The sequence below is a fragment of the Argopecten irradians genome, chromosome 9 (genome assembly GCF_041381155.1).
Source record: "Argopecten irradians isolate NY chromosome 9, Ai_NY, whole genome shotgun sequence".
NCBI classification, from domain to species: Eukaryota; Metazoa; Mollusca; class Bivalvia; order Pectinida; family Pectinidae; genus Argopecten; species Argopecten irradians.
Genome location: NC_091142.1, coordinates 13,675,619 through 13,691,424, shown reverse-complemented (window position 1 = coordinate 13,691,424; position 15,806 = coordinate 13,675,619). Strand labels below are relative to the sequence as shown.

The following is a 15,806-nucleotide window of genomic DNA, read 5'->3' as shown; positions in this document are numbered from 1 at the left end:
GAACAAACTTAGTAGCGCTTTATTCCAGCATGTTACAGGCCCAATATGCGTACCCTGGGCCTTCTGGGTATTGAGAAGAAGTTGTTTAAAGATTTTAGCCTATTTGACCCCTGTGACCTTGAATGAAGGTCAAGGTCATTCATTTGAAAGTTAAGTGGTTCACAATAATGTATAAAAGAGATCAGTCAAAAATGATAAACAACGCCAGGTGTTTGTCTTTTGTTTGTATTTTTATTTTTAGGTCATGGTTAATTAATCACATGATTTAATAATAAAATCTATTATTAAATCTCTCCCACAATCTGATTGGATATTTGACAACAACATTTAATACCATGGATAGTCCTAGAATTTCTCTCTAGGATGGATATGTGAATGGAATGCAACTAGACAAGACAACTTTGAGCAAGCACCACAAACTTGTTTTGTTAATACATGTACAGGAAAGGATTTCATGTGACAATATTTAGATTAGTCAACAGTCTATGCACAGTGCGCAGAAAACTCATCAATATACTGCATACACGTATAGCCGGTAATGATTTATTTTCGTGATTTTGTGGGACATTGTTATGATGATTACAGAAATTTAGAACCGAAGGGTTGGTTAGATAATGTATATCATTTAACTTGATTGCAAATTTTTCATTTGTCAGTTTTTAGGACAACAAACATTTTGATTGTATAGATAACCAGCGATAACATATGTTTGTAGGTGTTTATAATACACACAAAGGTGAAATTCTCTCCACAATTATAATGTTATACCTTGATTGGTACATGTATGTATACTCTGACAAGATAGAAGATAATGAAAGAAAACCCTGAATTCCTTGTATTTCAAAGCAAATTCTTCAAGGAAAAATAAAGAAATCTATTTTGGATTTAAAGGCGTTATTATTAAAATCAATGGAATGAGCACAAAATGTAACTAAAATCTGACTTCTATAAATTCATACGTAAAAACGTGATATTGTATATAATACTGTGAAAGTGCCAGAAATAATTATACAAATTTTTCTGGCATTAATCCTAGCTATATCCAACATCTAGAAGAATTGTTACTTGTATCAGACAAAATTGTGCCTATATAATAAATATTTTTGATAAATAAAACCTTATTTACCTATGAAATGGTTAAAACAACATTGCTTTTAACATGAATCATTACCACTTACATAATCCTCAATCTTTCCAAACCCACAGTATATAAGAAAGTACATGTACATGTATATCACAAAATAATTCCATCAATACTAAGATCTAAAATCATGCTTTCTCACAACGACTTAATCACAATAAAAAAAGAAGCATTTTTCCAAACATAAATACTCTTGTGAATATCTCTTACAACGGCTCTATTACAAAAAAAAAATAAAAAATCCCTTACATAAATCATTTTTGGAATATCTCTTGAACACAATAAATAATACAGTTTATATATACATGATCTGAATGTCGTTAGTCACATTAGGAATTTTGTTATCTGTCCTGGTATACTCCTAAGAGTACTAGTTTAATCACATGTCTTGGTCTCTGGCAAGTAGTGAATTATTGTCCACATCTTATTTTGTTGTGTTCATTGTTTATAACTTTGACTTAGAGCCAACCACAGGTTTATTGTCCACAAAGTCTTTCCACCATGATGGCCGCTCTAAAGCGTTTGGTCCCTGGATCATAGCTCCATACAGGTTTTTGTAGATCTGAAAAATGAAAGTGAAACATTGACCTGCTATTGTATCAAATACGAAGTGTATTTTTGAAATATTATTCTGGTAAAGCGAATTATAAAAAAACAAAAGCAACAATGCAAAGGAAAATAATATCAATGTAAATTTATTTTTATCTAATATGGGGCTGCTAGAACATCCCAAAGCAATATTCAAATTAAATTTTAATGTAGGATCCCTTGAACTAAAAGATGATATCATACCTGTCCATCTGACCGACCAATGGGAGAGTTCAGTATAAAGTCTGTCGGGGCAATAGCATCGACCAATGAAACAGCTTCACCCTTAAGTGCATGGCAGAGTCTGAGGATGGCTTCCTGGATCAGTTTTGGAGGGTTACTTCCCTTGATGTATCCCCCTGTGGAGAGACAATAAATCAAAGCTTACATTCACATATGCCATTATCATAACTTATAACTTCGGATAATCACCAATATCATCTAGAACTGTAAGCCAATGGCTAATCAATACCCCACACTAAACCTCATTTGAGACCATGCCAAACAAATGACATGTGTATTTTGAAAATAGGACCAAATATGCTCATAAATGATCCATACACAAATATCATTGATGTTCATTTTGATGTTTTGTTTAGTTACCATAATATCCAAACGACATCTTATATCTTATGTCTTCAAAACTACAACCATTGTATTTGAAAGACAGAAAGGGTGATTTCAGTATTAACATTTTAGTATTTTCATTTAATACTTTAAGGTGGAGTCGCAATTAACCGGAAATCTGACATTCCAAATCAAATGGAAGGAAACAGATTGAAATATTGTCCAAGTGTCTATGTAGATGGAATACAGCAGTCTGGATAATTTGCAATGTGGACAGTTTATCGAGGGTCCACTGTCTTACTTGTTGCAGGAGAGTTTTCATTCTGATGATTAAATAGTGAATTAATTAAATCCTAATGTATCTTACTAGTAAATTAATTACTTTACATTGGCTTTTATTTTGGACAATCCCTGATAAAGATTATAAAGACCTGTATTACGTCCAGATTGTCTAGATTGTTGGCTGAAACATTACATTTAAATATTGCAACAACATCAGGTGGCCAGCTATAAATATAGACCTTGTTGTGTATAAAAACTATCTTCCTATAGACCTTGTTGTGTATAAAAACTATCTTCCTACCTTGATACAGTACTGACAAGTGTTTCTCCAGCCTCCAGAGTCCGAACAGAGCACACATTTTATTTAGGACCGGTTTGAGTTCAGCAGGTGTGTCGCCATTCCTTCCCTCCATCTCCAACTTATGGAACCTCTCCAGGACCATGTGCTTTCAACGTAAAATTTTACAGGTTTTTAACCTTGAACTGACTTCTAGTTTTATCAATGGAATAGGTCATCAAAGCAAATTATACATAGTGATGTACATTATTACATGTATATCTTACAGACCTACGGTATAAGGTTATGCGGTGCTACTTGTTAATGTTTGAATAATCATATGATACCGTATAGCTGGTTGATATTATCACAATTCCTTTGGTCATTAATATAATCGCAAAATTTTGATCAGTCAAATATGAAGTATTTGTTAAATTATATATACCCTTGAAGCAAAATTGCTAAGTTTTGATTCGCTAAAATTAAATTTTCTAAGTTTTTTTTTATCTAAACCATGAAAATTTAGACCCACTAAAATAACCGGCCATACTGTATGTGATTCCTTTCTTAATCTCCAAATTAGGAAAAATTATAATACAATGTAGTACTGATAGCTAAGGTCACTAATCTCTGCTATATTCTATATAGCATACATGGATTACTCACCTCTATGTAAGCTAGAGCCAGACTACGACAGTAGTAAGCCTGACTGTCATTCCTTGCGGAGAAAGCATCTTTACCCGACCTTCCCTGTTCCTTTAAACGTTCAGCGCTGTCCACCAACAAATGACCGACCAGCCACTTATAGGCTCGCAAGGATACTGTCAAGATACAGTTTTAAGTAAACGACTATTTACAATGTGTAGACCTGCAAGGACTTGTCAACTGTTTCCTTTAAATTTTTTTAACTAACAGAGTTATGAAAGTACTGTTTATCAACTTATTTGCATGTGCAATTTAAAATTTTGAATGTTAAAATTGTGAAAAATATACTGCCTCTGAAATGTTTCAAAACATATGTTACAGTAGAACCATGATACTCTACATTGGGAAAATTGAATTCAGTTAGACATTAAAACACGGAAAGTAATTATGCAAAAAAAGTATATATTGTTTAGACATACATAATTAATATCATAAATGTTGACATTAAAAATTGCATAAATATCTACATAGATTTCCAAAATAGATGTGCCAACACACAATAGAAATTTACCTTCAGGGTTGAAGCAATCTTCGACAGTACGTGCCTCGAACTTCGTCTGTAGCAGTCCGTTGAGGTCGTTCAGGAAGTTGATAGACCCTAGCGGTGTCTCAATAGTCTCACCTACAACAGAGTACATCACATTCTACACTCTGCAAGACTTGTGCAAATTATAAACATAGCTAGTCTTAATCCATAGCATTACTGTAAACCAACTTTTATTCGTGGCTATTAAATTTCGCGAATTCTGTTTCAAAACAAGTTTGCGGCGATAAATTTTCGAACACCACACTACACATAGTTCAACTTTCATTTGATACTATCAAACTAAGTCATATTGATAATAATTCGTGGAGATTAACTTTCGCCAATTTTAGTCGATCGCGAAATTCGCGAAAGTAAATTGCACGCAAATAAAAGTTGGTTTACAGTATATGCATATATTGCAAACCTGAGTTCCTTCAATTCAAGGAATCCTTTAACTTAAAATTCTCCATATGAAAACACTACAGCTTTAAGGAAAGCTCCTTAAAATCTGTAATGCTTTCCTATGGAGAATTCTAAAGTTAAAGAACATTTGTGAAACTGGGAAATGGACGTACAAATTCATTAAAATTAATTCAAGGATTTTGATGAAGACAAATTTGTAGTTGGTTATGGATTCATTGACAGCATATTCTGATAGACAAAAAGGATTGGCTTTTGTTTATAACGGTTATGGGAAAAAAGAACCAATTTGAGCACAGATAACTTTCCTGAAGTCAGGTGAGCCGATTAACGTAATACCTTTGCTAAAGTTGGAGTCGAGTAGACTTAATAGGTAGTTACTGGTTTGTTGTAAGATCACGTTGTTGTCACCTTCGTATGTACAGTTAGGGTCATGGTCATCACGGATCTCCCCGAGACGGTTCACTGAAAAACAAAACTTATTCGTAACATAGGATCTAACACCAGTCCAAAGATTAAGTCTTGAGTCTTAAACAATCTTAAGGTTAGACTAAGCCAAACACAGCTATGAGAATTTTGACTGGTTACACAAACACTGTAGCCTAAGATTGGTTCATGATCTTAGAGACGAATGTTCGACTTCACTTGAATAACGTAAAGTCCTCCCATCAGAAAATATTTATACCTTGTTAAGATGAGTAAGAAGTCTTTTGAAATTAATCTCTGTATGTAAAGAAGTTCTTAATTTCTTCAGTATACGTCGAAATCTTGTCCCAAAAAAAATGTCTCAATATCTCAAAGAAAGGTGGCATTACACATTTGACTGATCATCAGACAGCATGCAGCTACATGTACAAGTATATGTCTCGAGCTCGCAAACACACATGTACCTATATATCATAGCAAATATTGTAGCATACACTATCCAAAATGCAAAGTCACATTCGGTTTTATTGACAGCTGGTCATCTGTCGATATTAGCTTTACAAACACTTCATACTTTGACTTTGTATGAGAGAACATGACATGAGTTGCTGAGCTAAAACCTTACAGGCATTGTATGACCCTGTAGCCAATTGAATCTCTTCCTTTTAGAACACGACATGAGATGCTGAGACAAAATCTAATAGGCGGAGCCGTGTATGCAATAAACCAGTAAGTAAGTTACCTTTGAAAAATCCATGTCCTCCACAAGCCTCCCGGCATTCTTGAATGGCGTCCCTGGCGATCCAGGCTGCTAAAGGTTTACTGGCACAGGAAAGAGCATGTATCTCCTTACCTAGCTCGGCCTGGTATTCAGAGTTGTCGCCTAGCATCATACCCACACGGATTGCAACGAAGTCCATAAAGAAGGAGTCGGAGAAATGTTCTAGTGCGTAGGTAGCGGCCAGATAAGGGATCAGACGCCATTGCTGTAATTGATTATATCATTTAGTGTACATTTGGAATTATTGATCATTGAAAGGTGGGGTCGCGAAATTTAAGATTAAAAAAAAAAAATAACATAAGGAAATACTCATCGATGGCCTAAAATGAGATTATTACACCAAATGAATGCAAGATTCCCTGAGTAATATATGATAAGTGTGGAGATTCATTTCGCTGTTATGCCATATTCACAGTGATAGTCAACTATCGCGCTGTATTTAGGATGATGGCAGGAAACATAAGACGACCTGTGTTATGAAAATTAACATTTTATTTATCTTAATTAAATTTTTCAGAATATGATGACAAGTGCAGTATTTACGGTAAGTTAATCTCGTTTTACATTCCCACTTTAAAAATAACTAGATATATATTTGTTAGACATTAAGTGCTCGCTAACTAATTCCTAAAACCTTCATTTCCAGAACGATATGCATCTACATGTATAAGGCTCCTGCGGCAAAATATTTTGCATGTACAAAACTATAACACCAATATAAATAAACCGCAGACATACATATATACTCACAAGCCTATATGATACGTAGCACTATCGCTCATTATCCTTGGGAGATGGCTTATGTCCTTGATGTATTGTAATAAATAATTTCCTTTAAATTACGTCATCAGAATTAAAAATGTGAAATTACTTTGAACTTTGTTAATTTTGTTCTTTATTACATAGAAGTTTATTTGTTATCTTTTTGATATTGTTTTGTTTCGCTGTTAAAATAGTCGTCTGCTACAGCACTGTCTAGTCTCTGTGCACGTGGTGGCTTACCTATGTCATGCTTGAATGCTTTCTTGGTTCATCAGATCTAGAGCTCAGACACCGGACTCTTATTGCATAATGGTTTTTTTTTTATTCTGTCTCTCTTATGCAAGGCTGGGTGATTTTATAAATATTTATTAGAACCGTAGCAAATACGGTCTATGGTCACTGGGTTTAGTAAGCGATAGTACAACGTATATGTATTCCTAGGACCTAGGATGATGTGAAATAAATTAAATATAATCTGCTGAGTAACACTGTAAATGTCTTTGGCCGGTACTAAAAGTTATCCGTTTCATCTCTTTCTTTCATTGACTACATAAACCTAATTCGCATTGTATTGTTCCGAAGGTTTCCAAAGTCACTCAGATGCTTATAATATCGTGACCAATGCAAGAGTTTGTATGATACGCCGCTTGAAGTTTACACAAAACGAATGTGTTTAGCACTGTTTAATGTTACTGTTGTTAATTTACAGAAGAACATCACTGACAGGTATCTCTTATTTTTGAAAGGTTGGTGTCACTAAATCATGGCGAAATCTATTAAATGGTATAAGAAAGTGACTTCCGGTGTCACATTCACAGTTGGAACCTGCGCATAGCTGATGTACACAGACTCCACATCCGACAAGTAAAACAATAGGACGAGAGTACGCTCGCCCTAAAAATTCATTTTGGTGAGGTAGTGGACTTTTTTTTTAAAGGTCTAGGTTCACCGTATAATTTGTCTAACCCAGATCCTTGTGTAGCCTGGTGTAGTTGTGTGGAATTTTCTTTCTTAACTTATACTACTTTGTAATTAAAACCTGTATAATCAGGAAAACTGGTCATAGCGACCAAACTTTCCTTGTTCCATTGACCTCTGGTAAGACAAGTTACACTGTTGTTCTATGTGATACCTGTAACTGATACTCCAGGACCGGTATTTCTTCTCCTCCTGGAGGGCCGAACTGTTTCCTTACAGCCGAGTACCGTACAGCGATCGGCATACACAGCTTGAGGTTACAGGTAGCCATCCCTGTAATACCAACACGTCCCCCTGACAGCGCTCCAAGGGACGCCCCAAACCTCTTACTGGGATCCTACAGAAAACAATCAAATAGAAATTGAGAAGAATTACAGCATAGAATAACTATATTATATGTAGAATGGGGAGATAATCTTTATCAAATACAGCACAAAATGACTACCTGATATGAAGAAAGGGGAGACAATCTTGGTCTAATAAAGCATGGAATAACTATATTATGTAAAGTTGGGGGGAGATAATCTTTCTCTAATACAGCAGAATATATAACTAAATTATATTGGGAAAGGTGAGATAATCTCAGTCCAAAGCAGCAGGGAATAACCACCTGATGTGGGGTAAGGGGAGATAATCTCAGTCCAATGTAGCAGGGAATAACCACCTGATGTGGGGTAAGGGGAGATAATCTCAGTCCAATGCAGCAGGGAATAACCACCTGATGTGGGGTAAGGGGAGATAATCTCAGTCCAATGCAGCAGGGAATAACCACCTGATGTGGGGTAAGGGGAGATAATCTCAGTCCAATGTAGCAGGGAATAACCACCTGATGTGGGGTAAGGGGAGATAATCTCAGTCCAATGCAGCAGGGAATAACCACCTGATGTGGGGTAAGGGGAGATAATCTCAGTCCAATGTAGCAGGGAATAACCACCTGATGTGGGGTAAGGGGAGATAATCTCAGTCCAATACCAGCAGGTTATAACCACCTTGTATAGGAGAGATGGGACATAGGGAATCACCACCTCTGGATTCACATCTAACCAGTATTCTATTTAGATAGCATTTCACTGAGGGATGTGGTAGTCCATTAAAGATGCCATGAACCTGTCATTTGTGAAAAAAAAAATATGTTCCATCTTTGCACATTACAGTGTTTTTATCTGCCCTTGCACGTAGGTATTGATTGTGATGTCATGTTTTTGCAAGCATAACCTCATACTTTTCACAGAAAACAAGTTTCGCTCACAAAACAATGCATTGTAATGGATACCTAACCGCAAGGGAGGTAATTCTGTAATATACAATGAACGAAGAAATATTTGATACTATAAGACGACTTCAATCATGGCGAAATACTGGACATTACTTAGTTTGTTTCGTAGATATTTAGAAACAAGAGGCCCAGAGGGCCTGTATCGCTCACCTGGTTTGTAATACCAATTACAAGTAATGTTCTGAATACAGGTTCATTGTTTCTTTTCTGAAGGAATTTAAATATTAACCTCTAAATCCCCTATTGGGCCCCACCCCTCCTGCCCCCAGGGGGTCGGAGCCAAAATTTATACAAGTTCTGTTCCCCTTCCCCCAAGGATGTTTGTTGCATTAATTGGTTACAAACCATGCAGAACTCTAGGACAAGTAGCGATTTATAGATTTTACCTCTATTTCCCCTATTGGCCCCCCCCCCCCGTCCTGCCCCCGGAGGGTCAGAGCCAAAATTTATACAAGTTCTGTTCTCCTAACCAAAGGATGTTTGTGGCCAAATTTGGTTACAACCCATACAGAACTCTAGGACAATTAAGTAGCGATTTATAGATCTATAATTTACATCTATTTCCCCTATTGGCCCCCCCCCCCTCCTGCCCCCGGAGGGTCAGAGCCAAAATTTATACATGTTCTGTTCCCCTTCCCCAAAGGATGTTTATGGCCAACTTTGGTTACAATCCATGCAGAACTCTAGGACAAGTATCAATTTATAGGATTTACCTATAATTCCCCTATTGGGCCCTGCCCCTCCTGCCCCCGGGGACCAGAGCCAAAATTTATATAAACTCAGTTCTTATTCTCCCAAGGATATTTCTGGCCAAATTTGGTTACATTCCATGCAGAACTCTATGACTAAAAGCAATTTAAAGGATTTACCTCTATTTCCCCTATTGGGCCCCACGTGCACCCCTCCAGCCCCCAAGGGCCAGAGCCAAAATTTATACAAGTTCTGTTCCCCTTCCCCCAAGGATGTTTGTTGCATTAATTGGTTACAAACCATGCAGAACTCTAGGACAAATAGTGATTTATAGATTTTACCTCTATTTCCCCTATTGGCCCCCCCTCCTGCCCACTGTTCCCCTTCCCCGAAGGATGTTTGTGGCCAAATTTGGTTACAATCCATGCAGATCTTTAGTACTAGTAGCGATTTAAAGGATTTACCTCTATTTCCCCTATTTGGCCCCGCCCCTCCTGCCCCCGGAGGGTCAGAGCCAAAATTTATACAAGTTCTGTTCCCCCTCCCCTAAGAATGTTTGTGGCCAAATTTGGTTAAAATCCATGCAGAACTCTATGACTAGTAGTGATTTAAAGGAAATGTTGACGGACAGACAGACGGACGGTTCGACGATGGACGCCGCGCCATGACATAAGCGTGCCCCATTACGTACAGGTGTACGTGATTCACGCCTCAAAAGTAATATTCACGTACACAAATTGGAAGCCAAGGGTACACTGCACGTATGATAAAATGGGTGTAAAAGCTAATAAAATGGGTGTAAAAACTGAAAACAGTTATTTACAATTTATCTATTAAAACTGTCGGAAGAAATGACAATCAATCTAGGTTATTTCCTAACCTGAATAATGTTTCGCTATTTGATTATGGGTGCTATCACACACTAAAGATCGTAAGGCGTAACACCAGTGGTGTTTACTTGTCCGATGTTGTTAACACGGAGCCGTCTAAAAAGCGTACGATTAGCGATCTCTTTGCAAGTCCTTCTACCACCAAAAGAAAATCCCTGATTGAAACATCTTCTGAAAACGTAGATCAATGTAAGAAACAAGTAAAAAAGTTCCAACCCCAGTGTTTATGATGATTTGATTTGAAACACTATTTAAGTTCTTTAAAGTCTACAGCTTTGAGCCTTTCAGTGTCATTTGCATCATGAATTGGAATTAGAAATAAAAGTTAAATTGCCCTTATGTCACCCAAGGAGTCGATAATTGAATATACTGGATTGTGTCATTGTCTTATGATCAAAGCTTGATGAAATGCTTCATGATTGTTTAAATTTTGCTTGTACCCCTAGATTTATGCTTGTACCCCTCAAATTTTCAGAGGAGGGGTACACTTTACCCCTGATGAGAGAAAGTCATGGGGCACGCTGTACATCTACATCATCTTGTTTTAAATAGTCATTGCTTAGTCTTATGCAAATCTATACTTTCTATTTAATATGGTTAACTACTAATTCAAAATGGAACTTTGTATCATGTTTTTTTTTTTAAATCAATATTCTGCAGATATGATCACAACTGCCAATAAACAAAATAAAACAGCAATATATATTGAAGATAAAATTGCTTATTTACCCGTTATCCAGTCCATTTTGTCCGAGTTTCTCACCCATATCTCCGACGATCACCCCAGGGAAGGCAAGCAGTGTGTTGGGGTCTCTGATGGGTACAATGAAGGAATGAAGGCCGTGACAATTGCCATCGGCTGTATATAGTTGGGCATAAACGATGGAATGTGTCGCTACTTTCCCCATATTTCCAGACCAAATCTTTGTGGCCTCAAAATCGGGGGTTCGGAGTATGAATTCCTAAAGAGAAATAAAGAAGTAATTTTTTGACAAAGTCTTTTTTAATACAGTCAAACTGATCAATCTCAACAACAGTAAACCCTCCATTATCCAGACACCTTTCGATCCCAGCCTTAACTGTCGAGATTACGGACTGCCAAATTTTGTGTTCTTAGTCGACATGTAACATTATAGAATGAATATACGTACCCGGCCTACTATACCTTTCGGCCGGGTACGAATTGGTCCCTATGTGTCGTAGTGGAGCACTGCCTCCGAAAATCACTCGGGCATAGTTATCTATACTTTTTTGTAGGTTTCCAACTATTTTATGCGTATACATGCATTTACATATTATTTTTATCCAAAACAAACATAACTACCATTCTTAATATCCACCGTACCGCTCACACGACGTCAAATTTACAATTTGTGGACATGCCGTATAAATTCCCTTCAGAAAGACCTTCATATGTATTATGTAAAAATATAATGCTTCGATGAGAATTTTATATTTTATGTGGTTCAGTTTTATTGCCTAGTAGGTAAGCGATATCAAACAAGTACGATAAAATGCAAACAAACGTTTTTATAATGGTTTGCATAATCATTACTTTGCTCCATTAACAGTAATAGGCACCAATTGTAGCTCTAAAGACGACACCATTTTCTGTCTAAAAGTCTTTTGAGCTACAATATTGTAGCTAGTAACATAACAGTAATCCATTCCCTAACATTTCAGTCAACACCAAGAGTTTTCCTGATTATCAGCGTTCCGATTATCGGGGGTCCACTGTACTTCTATTAACCAGAAGATCACAATGAGCAGATCATCCAATGTTGAAATTGACATTTCAACCAAATTCATTAGATATAGGGATCTACAAATTGATAATAATATGTAATAATTTATCTATCATACTTCATGCCTTATCTTTCATTTGTGGACAAAGGTTATTTTTCCTTATACATATTTCAAGTTCAACACTATATATTTATGATATATTGTACTACTGTCGAGTGTGTCTCCATGGAAAAGTACATGGTAAAACATCTGTAACTTATATTTTTTATTTAAACTCAGCTATACTAGCAAAACTTGCATTTCTTTATTATATTTTTTTTTTTTTCAAATAAAGAGAAATTCTACTATTGAAAATTTCTTGTGATACAGTTCTAAACATGCATTTTAAGCTGGCATATGATGTGTACCTCAGGCCATATTTTGCTCTGTTAAGTGATTAAGTTACCTCTGTTTTAGGGTCATAGGTCGCGGTAGTTCTCATCGCCTTGGTGTTGCTGCCGTGGCTCAGTTCAGTAAGGGCAAAACAACCAAAGTACTACAAAAAGAATGCAGTCATCTAGAATCACCATTAAACAGTATTAAGAAGCATACATTGTTACCCGACTCTTTATACAAATGTAAATTAAGTAATTTTGACCACTTCCATGTGAAATTGTTTGAAAAACCATTATAAACATACAAATTCTCAGATACTATTGACCGGTCAATAGTTTGACTGTTGATCAGCAAAGAAATTTTACAAGCACTTAAATTGTTGATGTTATAATTAATTGCTGACGTCATAAACACAAGCAAGTCTGACCCAAATATTCTTTCAACGAAGATCTTCACGCCAGAAGCTGTGATAAGTTTAAGATTGTGGTTCAGTTAACAAAACAGCTGTTTCATGCCATATCAGTCAATAGTCAAAAGTCTTTCCCCGCAGTGGTGGGACCAGCCTATTAACTGTTCATTTGGTTGGTCCAAACACCTCAGGAAAAGAGTTTTGACTTGATAAGGAATGAAACAACTGTATATCAATAAAACATAAGGATAATGCAACAAAAAACATTCTCCAGGTCTTTCAATACATGCATTGTACTCAGAATATCAAATATATGTAGATGTTTTTTTACCCTTAGAAATTAAATTGTACTGTATGTACACTGATAATACATAAAATGTTCCCTGCAGAAATTTAATGAAAAAGCTGTTTTACTGTATTCTCACCTTTAAATTTTAAAGGAATGTTGCACTTTTAAATCATACACACATACAAGGACACTAAAACAGCAATGATGTAGCTTGATCTGGATGCCAGAGGAAAGATTTTCTGTTGGGACCGAGTGAAGGCAGCGTATGATTATTCTGTACTAAAACATGTATGACTTACATCAAAATTCTTGATCTTCTCTACGATATCTCCGTGTCTGGCCGATCCTGTGGACTGTACAGTGCCACCGGTCATCTCGACATTCAACTGGTACTTGGCCCCGAGGGACCAGTTAAACATCCCCAAGCAGTCTGTCAGCATCTTATGTTTCAGTGGATTTTCAAATAGATCGTCATCGGTCAAGAAATTGTATTCAAATAGACGCTTACATCGGTAAAACGTTGATTCTCTTTGCTTTTCAACATTTTCTGTTACCATTGGTTGTGAGAATAGTGGATCTTTTTCAAGTGTGGTCCAGATCAGGTTCTGGTAGAAAAAAAAGTGGGAAGTTTACATTCAATTGTAAATATTTAATAAGCACAAAATTAATGATGAAATGGTATATTATTTCAAGTAAGTATATGTTTTTTTTAATTAGTACCGTATTCTGTTACTATATTCAACCCAATAAGCGCCCAGGGCGTTTAAAAATTTGAAAAATAAAAAGATGCTGATAAGACAAAATTATTGCAAATCTTTACAGTTTTGTGTAGTTTTGGTCTTTATTTAAGCCTGGACAATTGAAATTGAGGCTTCAAAAAGGGTGAAGGGTGCTTATAGGGACATTGGCGCTTATTGGGTCGAATACAGGATATGTACAATTAAGCAATCATATTTTTGCACTTGGTGAATTCGTAAGTTTGCAAGTTTCCACCAAAAATATGATACATGTTTATACAATAAGGTTATTACAAATGAAATTTGTATGTTAACTTGTTAACGCTACACTGAGGAGTATAGAATTCATATACGATACTTCAGTAATGTTCTTTTCATATACTCGTGTAAATATATAGTGTGCATTCTGATTATGATAATATGATATTTTATCAACAAATAGACCAGAACGACTCATATGACACAGTACAACTGATAACAGAATCCATAATATTTTTCTCTTTACTTTCATATTCAATTATCTAAAGGTGTAAAGTGCATTATATCATCACACTACTTTTTTCTATTATCATATTTTTAACATAGAACAATTAAAAGTGTTTGATCACAACTCAGTGTATTGTGTAGAATATAAGACATTCTTTTTGTAATTGAAATAGTTTACAACTTCAAAGTCACACAGTGTACTGTCATTAGATTCTTTTGATATACATCAAAGACTAACGTTAAACTACATGTTTCATTTGTTGTTGTGTATGGAGGCTCTTTCTGTTACAACAGATGACACATATAATTTGAACTTCAATGTATACATGTAAATTGACATTCATCAATTACTATGGTAGCCATATCTTAATGATGCAGGTTTGATTTATATATCTCTCTCATTTCGACAATGTACATATAATTCTGAAATGTTTGATGCCTGGTAATCAACATGATTTCATTAGCAGGCTTATGTAACCAAATGATCTTTGGCTGTCATAGCCATTATTTGCATCAATCGTATCTGAAAGGATTAACACATGACTATCGTTGTATGGTATAATTATACATTGGCGTGTAATAAATCATTTTAATATCTAACATGTTTTGAAAACTAGTCAACTCTATTGCGATATGCACCTTGAATCGAAGAATTTCTTCCCCGTCCATAAACAATCTCATTTTCTTCCAGTCGAATGAAGCCTGTTTTCTGTAGACGTCCAAAGGCCCCGGTGGTGGGTCCTTTAGAAGTTCAAGCTCGGACAACTCTACCGGCATTTTGTCGGCACCAGGAACAACGACAGCTGGGTCCAGCCCTTCTTGAGTTCCAGTTGTTTGTTTTGGTTTTACTCGACGATCCATTCCAAAGAATATGTCAGACGTCAAGCGTCCAGCACAGCCAGTGTCAAAAGGCAGTAGCTTTATCGAGGCTGTGCTATCAGATAATCATACTGGGTTCTATAATCAGGTTATCATGCGACCAATGAACACAAATTTCGATATCACAATTTGCACTTTACGTGACTACCGTCATCAACTATGCACTCCAAAGTTCATAAACATTCGCGCCTTCAAAGCTAAAGAGTTCTGCTGACGGAAGTGCCCGAAAAAACACATCTGCAGAAAATGGAAACGATTTTATTAAGCATTTTGACCAAATTTATATAAACATCTGCATTTCTACACGCAATTGTATATTCTCAGAAGATTGCATTTACCTGAATTAATGCTGAAAGATTTAAATGAATGTTTGAAGGGAAATAACTATTGAGACCTTATCATATGTCAGTAAAGCCAGAGTTAGCTCCCTTCTACCGTCAACTTGGAAAATGAACAAAAAGTAGCGGTTTAGCAGTAGGTCTGAATTAAAAACACACAAACAATTAATGAAGATGAGGGAAGATGTGAAACAAAACTTGACTCAGATTAGCAATTAGAATTTTGACATTGAACAAG

The 15,806-nt window shown here is 36.0% G+C and overlaps 1 protein-coding gene across 1 annotated transcript; it reads right to left on the bottom strand.

Moving 5' to 3' along the window:
* Positions 1 to 209: 209 nt before the first annotated feature.
* On the bottom strand, positions 210 to 15,480 carry LOC138330541 (peroxisomal acyl-coenzyme A oxidase 3-like). The gene is made up of 12 exons (XM_069278106.1): positions 14,991 to 15,480; positions 13,428 to 13,733; positions 12,501 to 12,590; positions 11,038 to 11,271; positions 7,608 to 7,790; positions 5,675 to 5,918; positions 4,846 to 4,971; positions 4,072 to 4,182; positions 3,522 to 3,676; positions 2,880 to 3,024; positions 1,934 to 2,088; positions 210 to 1,703 (listed from the first exon to the last, which is right to left on the bottom strand). The coding sequence occupies exons 1-12, from the start codon at positions 15,210 to 15,212 to the stop codon at positions 1,587 to 1,589; spliced, it is 2,088 nt and encodes a 695-aa protein (XP_069134207.1). The 5' UTR covers positions 15,213 to 15,480; the 3' UTR covers positions 210 to 1,586.
* Between the last annotated feature and the right edge of the window lie 326 nt (positions 15,481 to 15,806).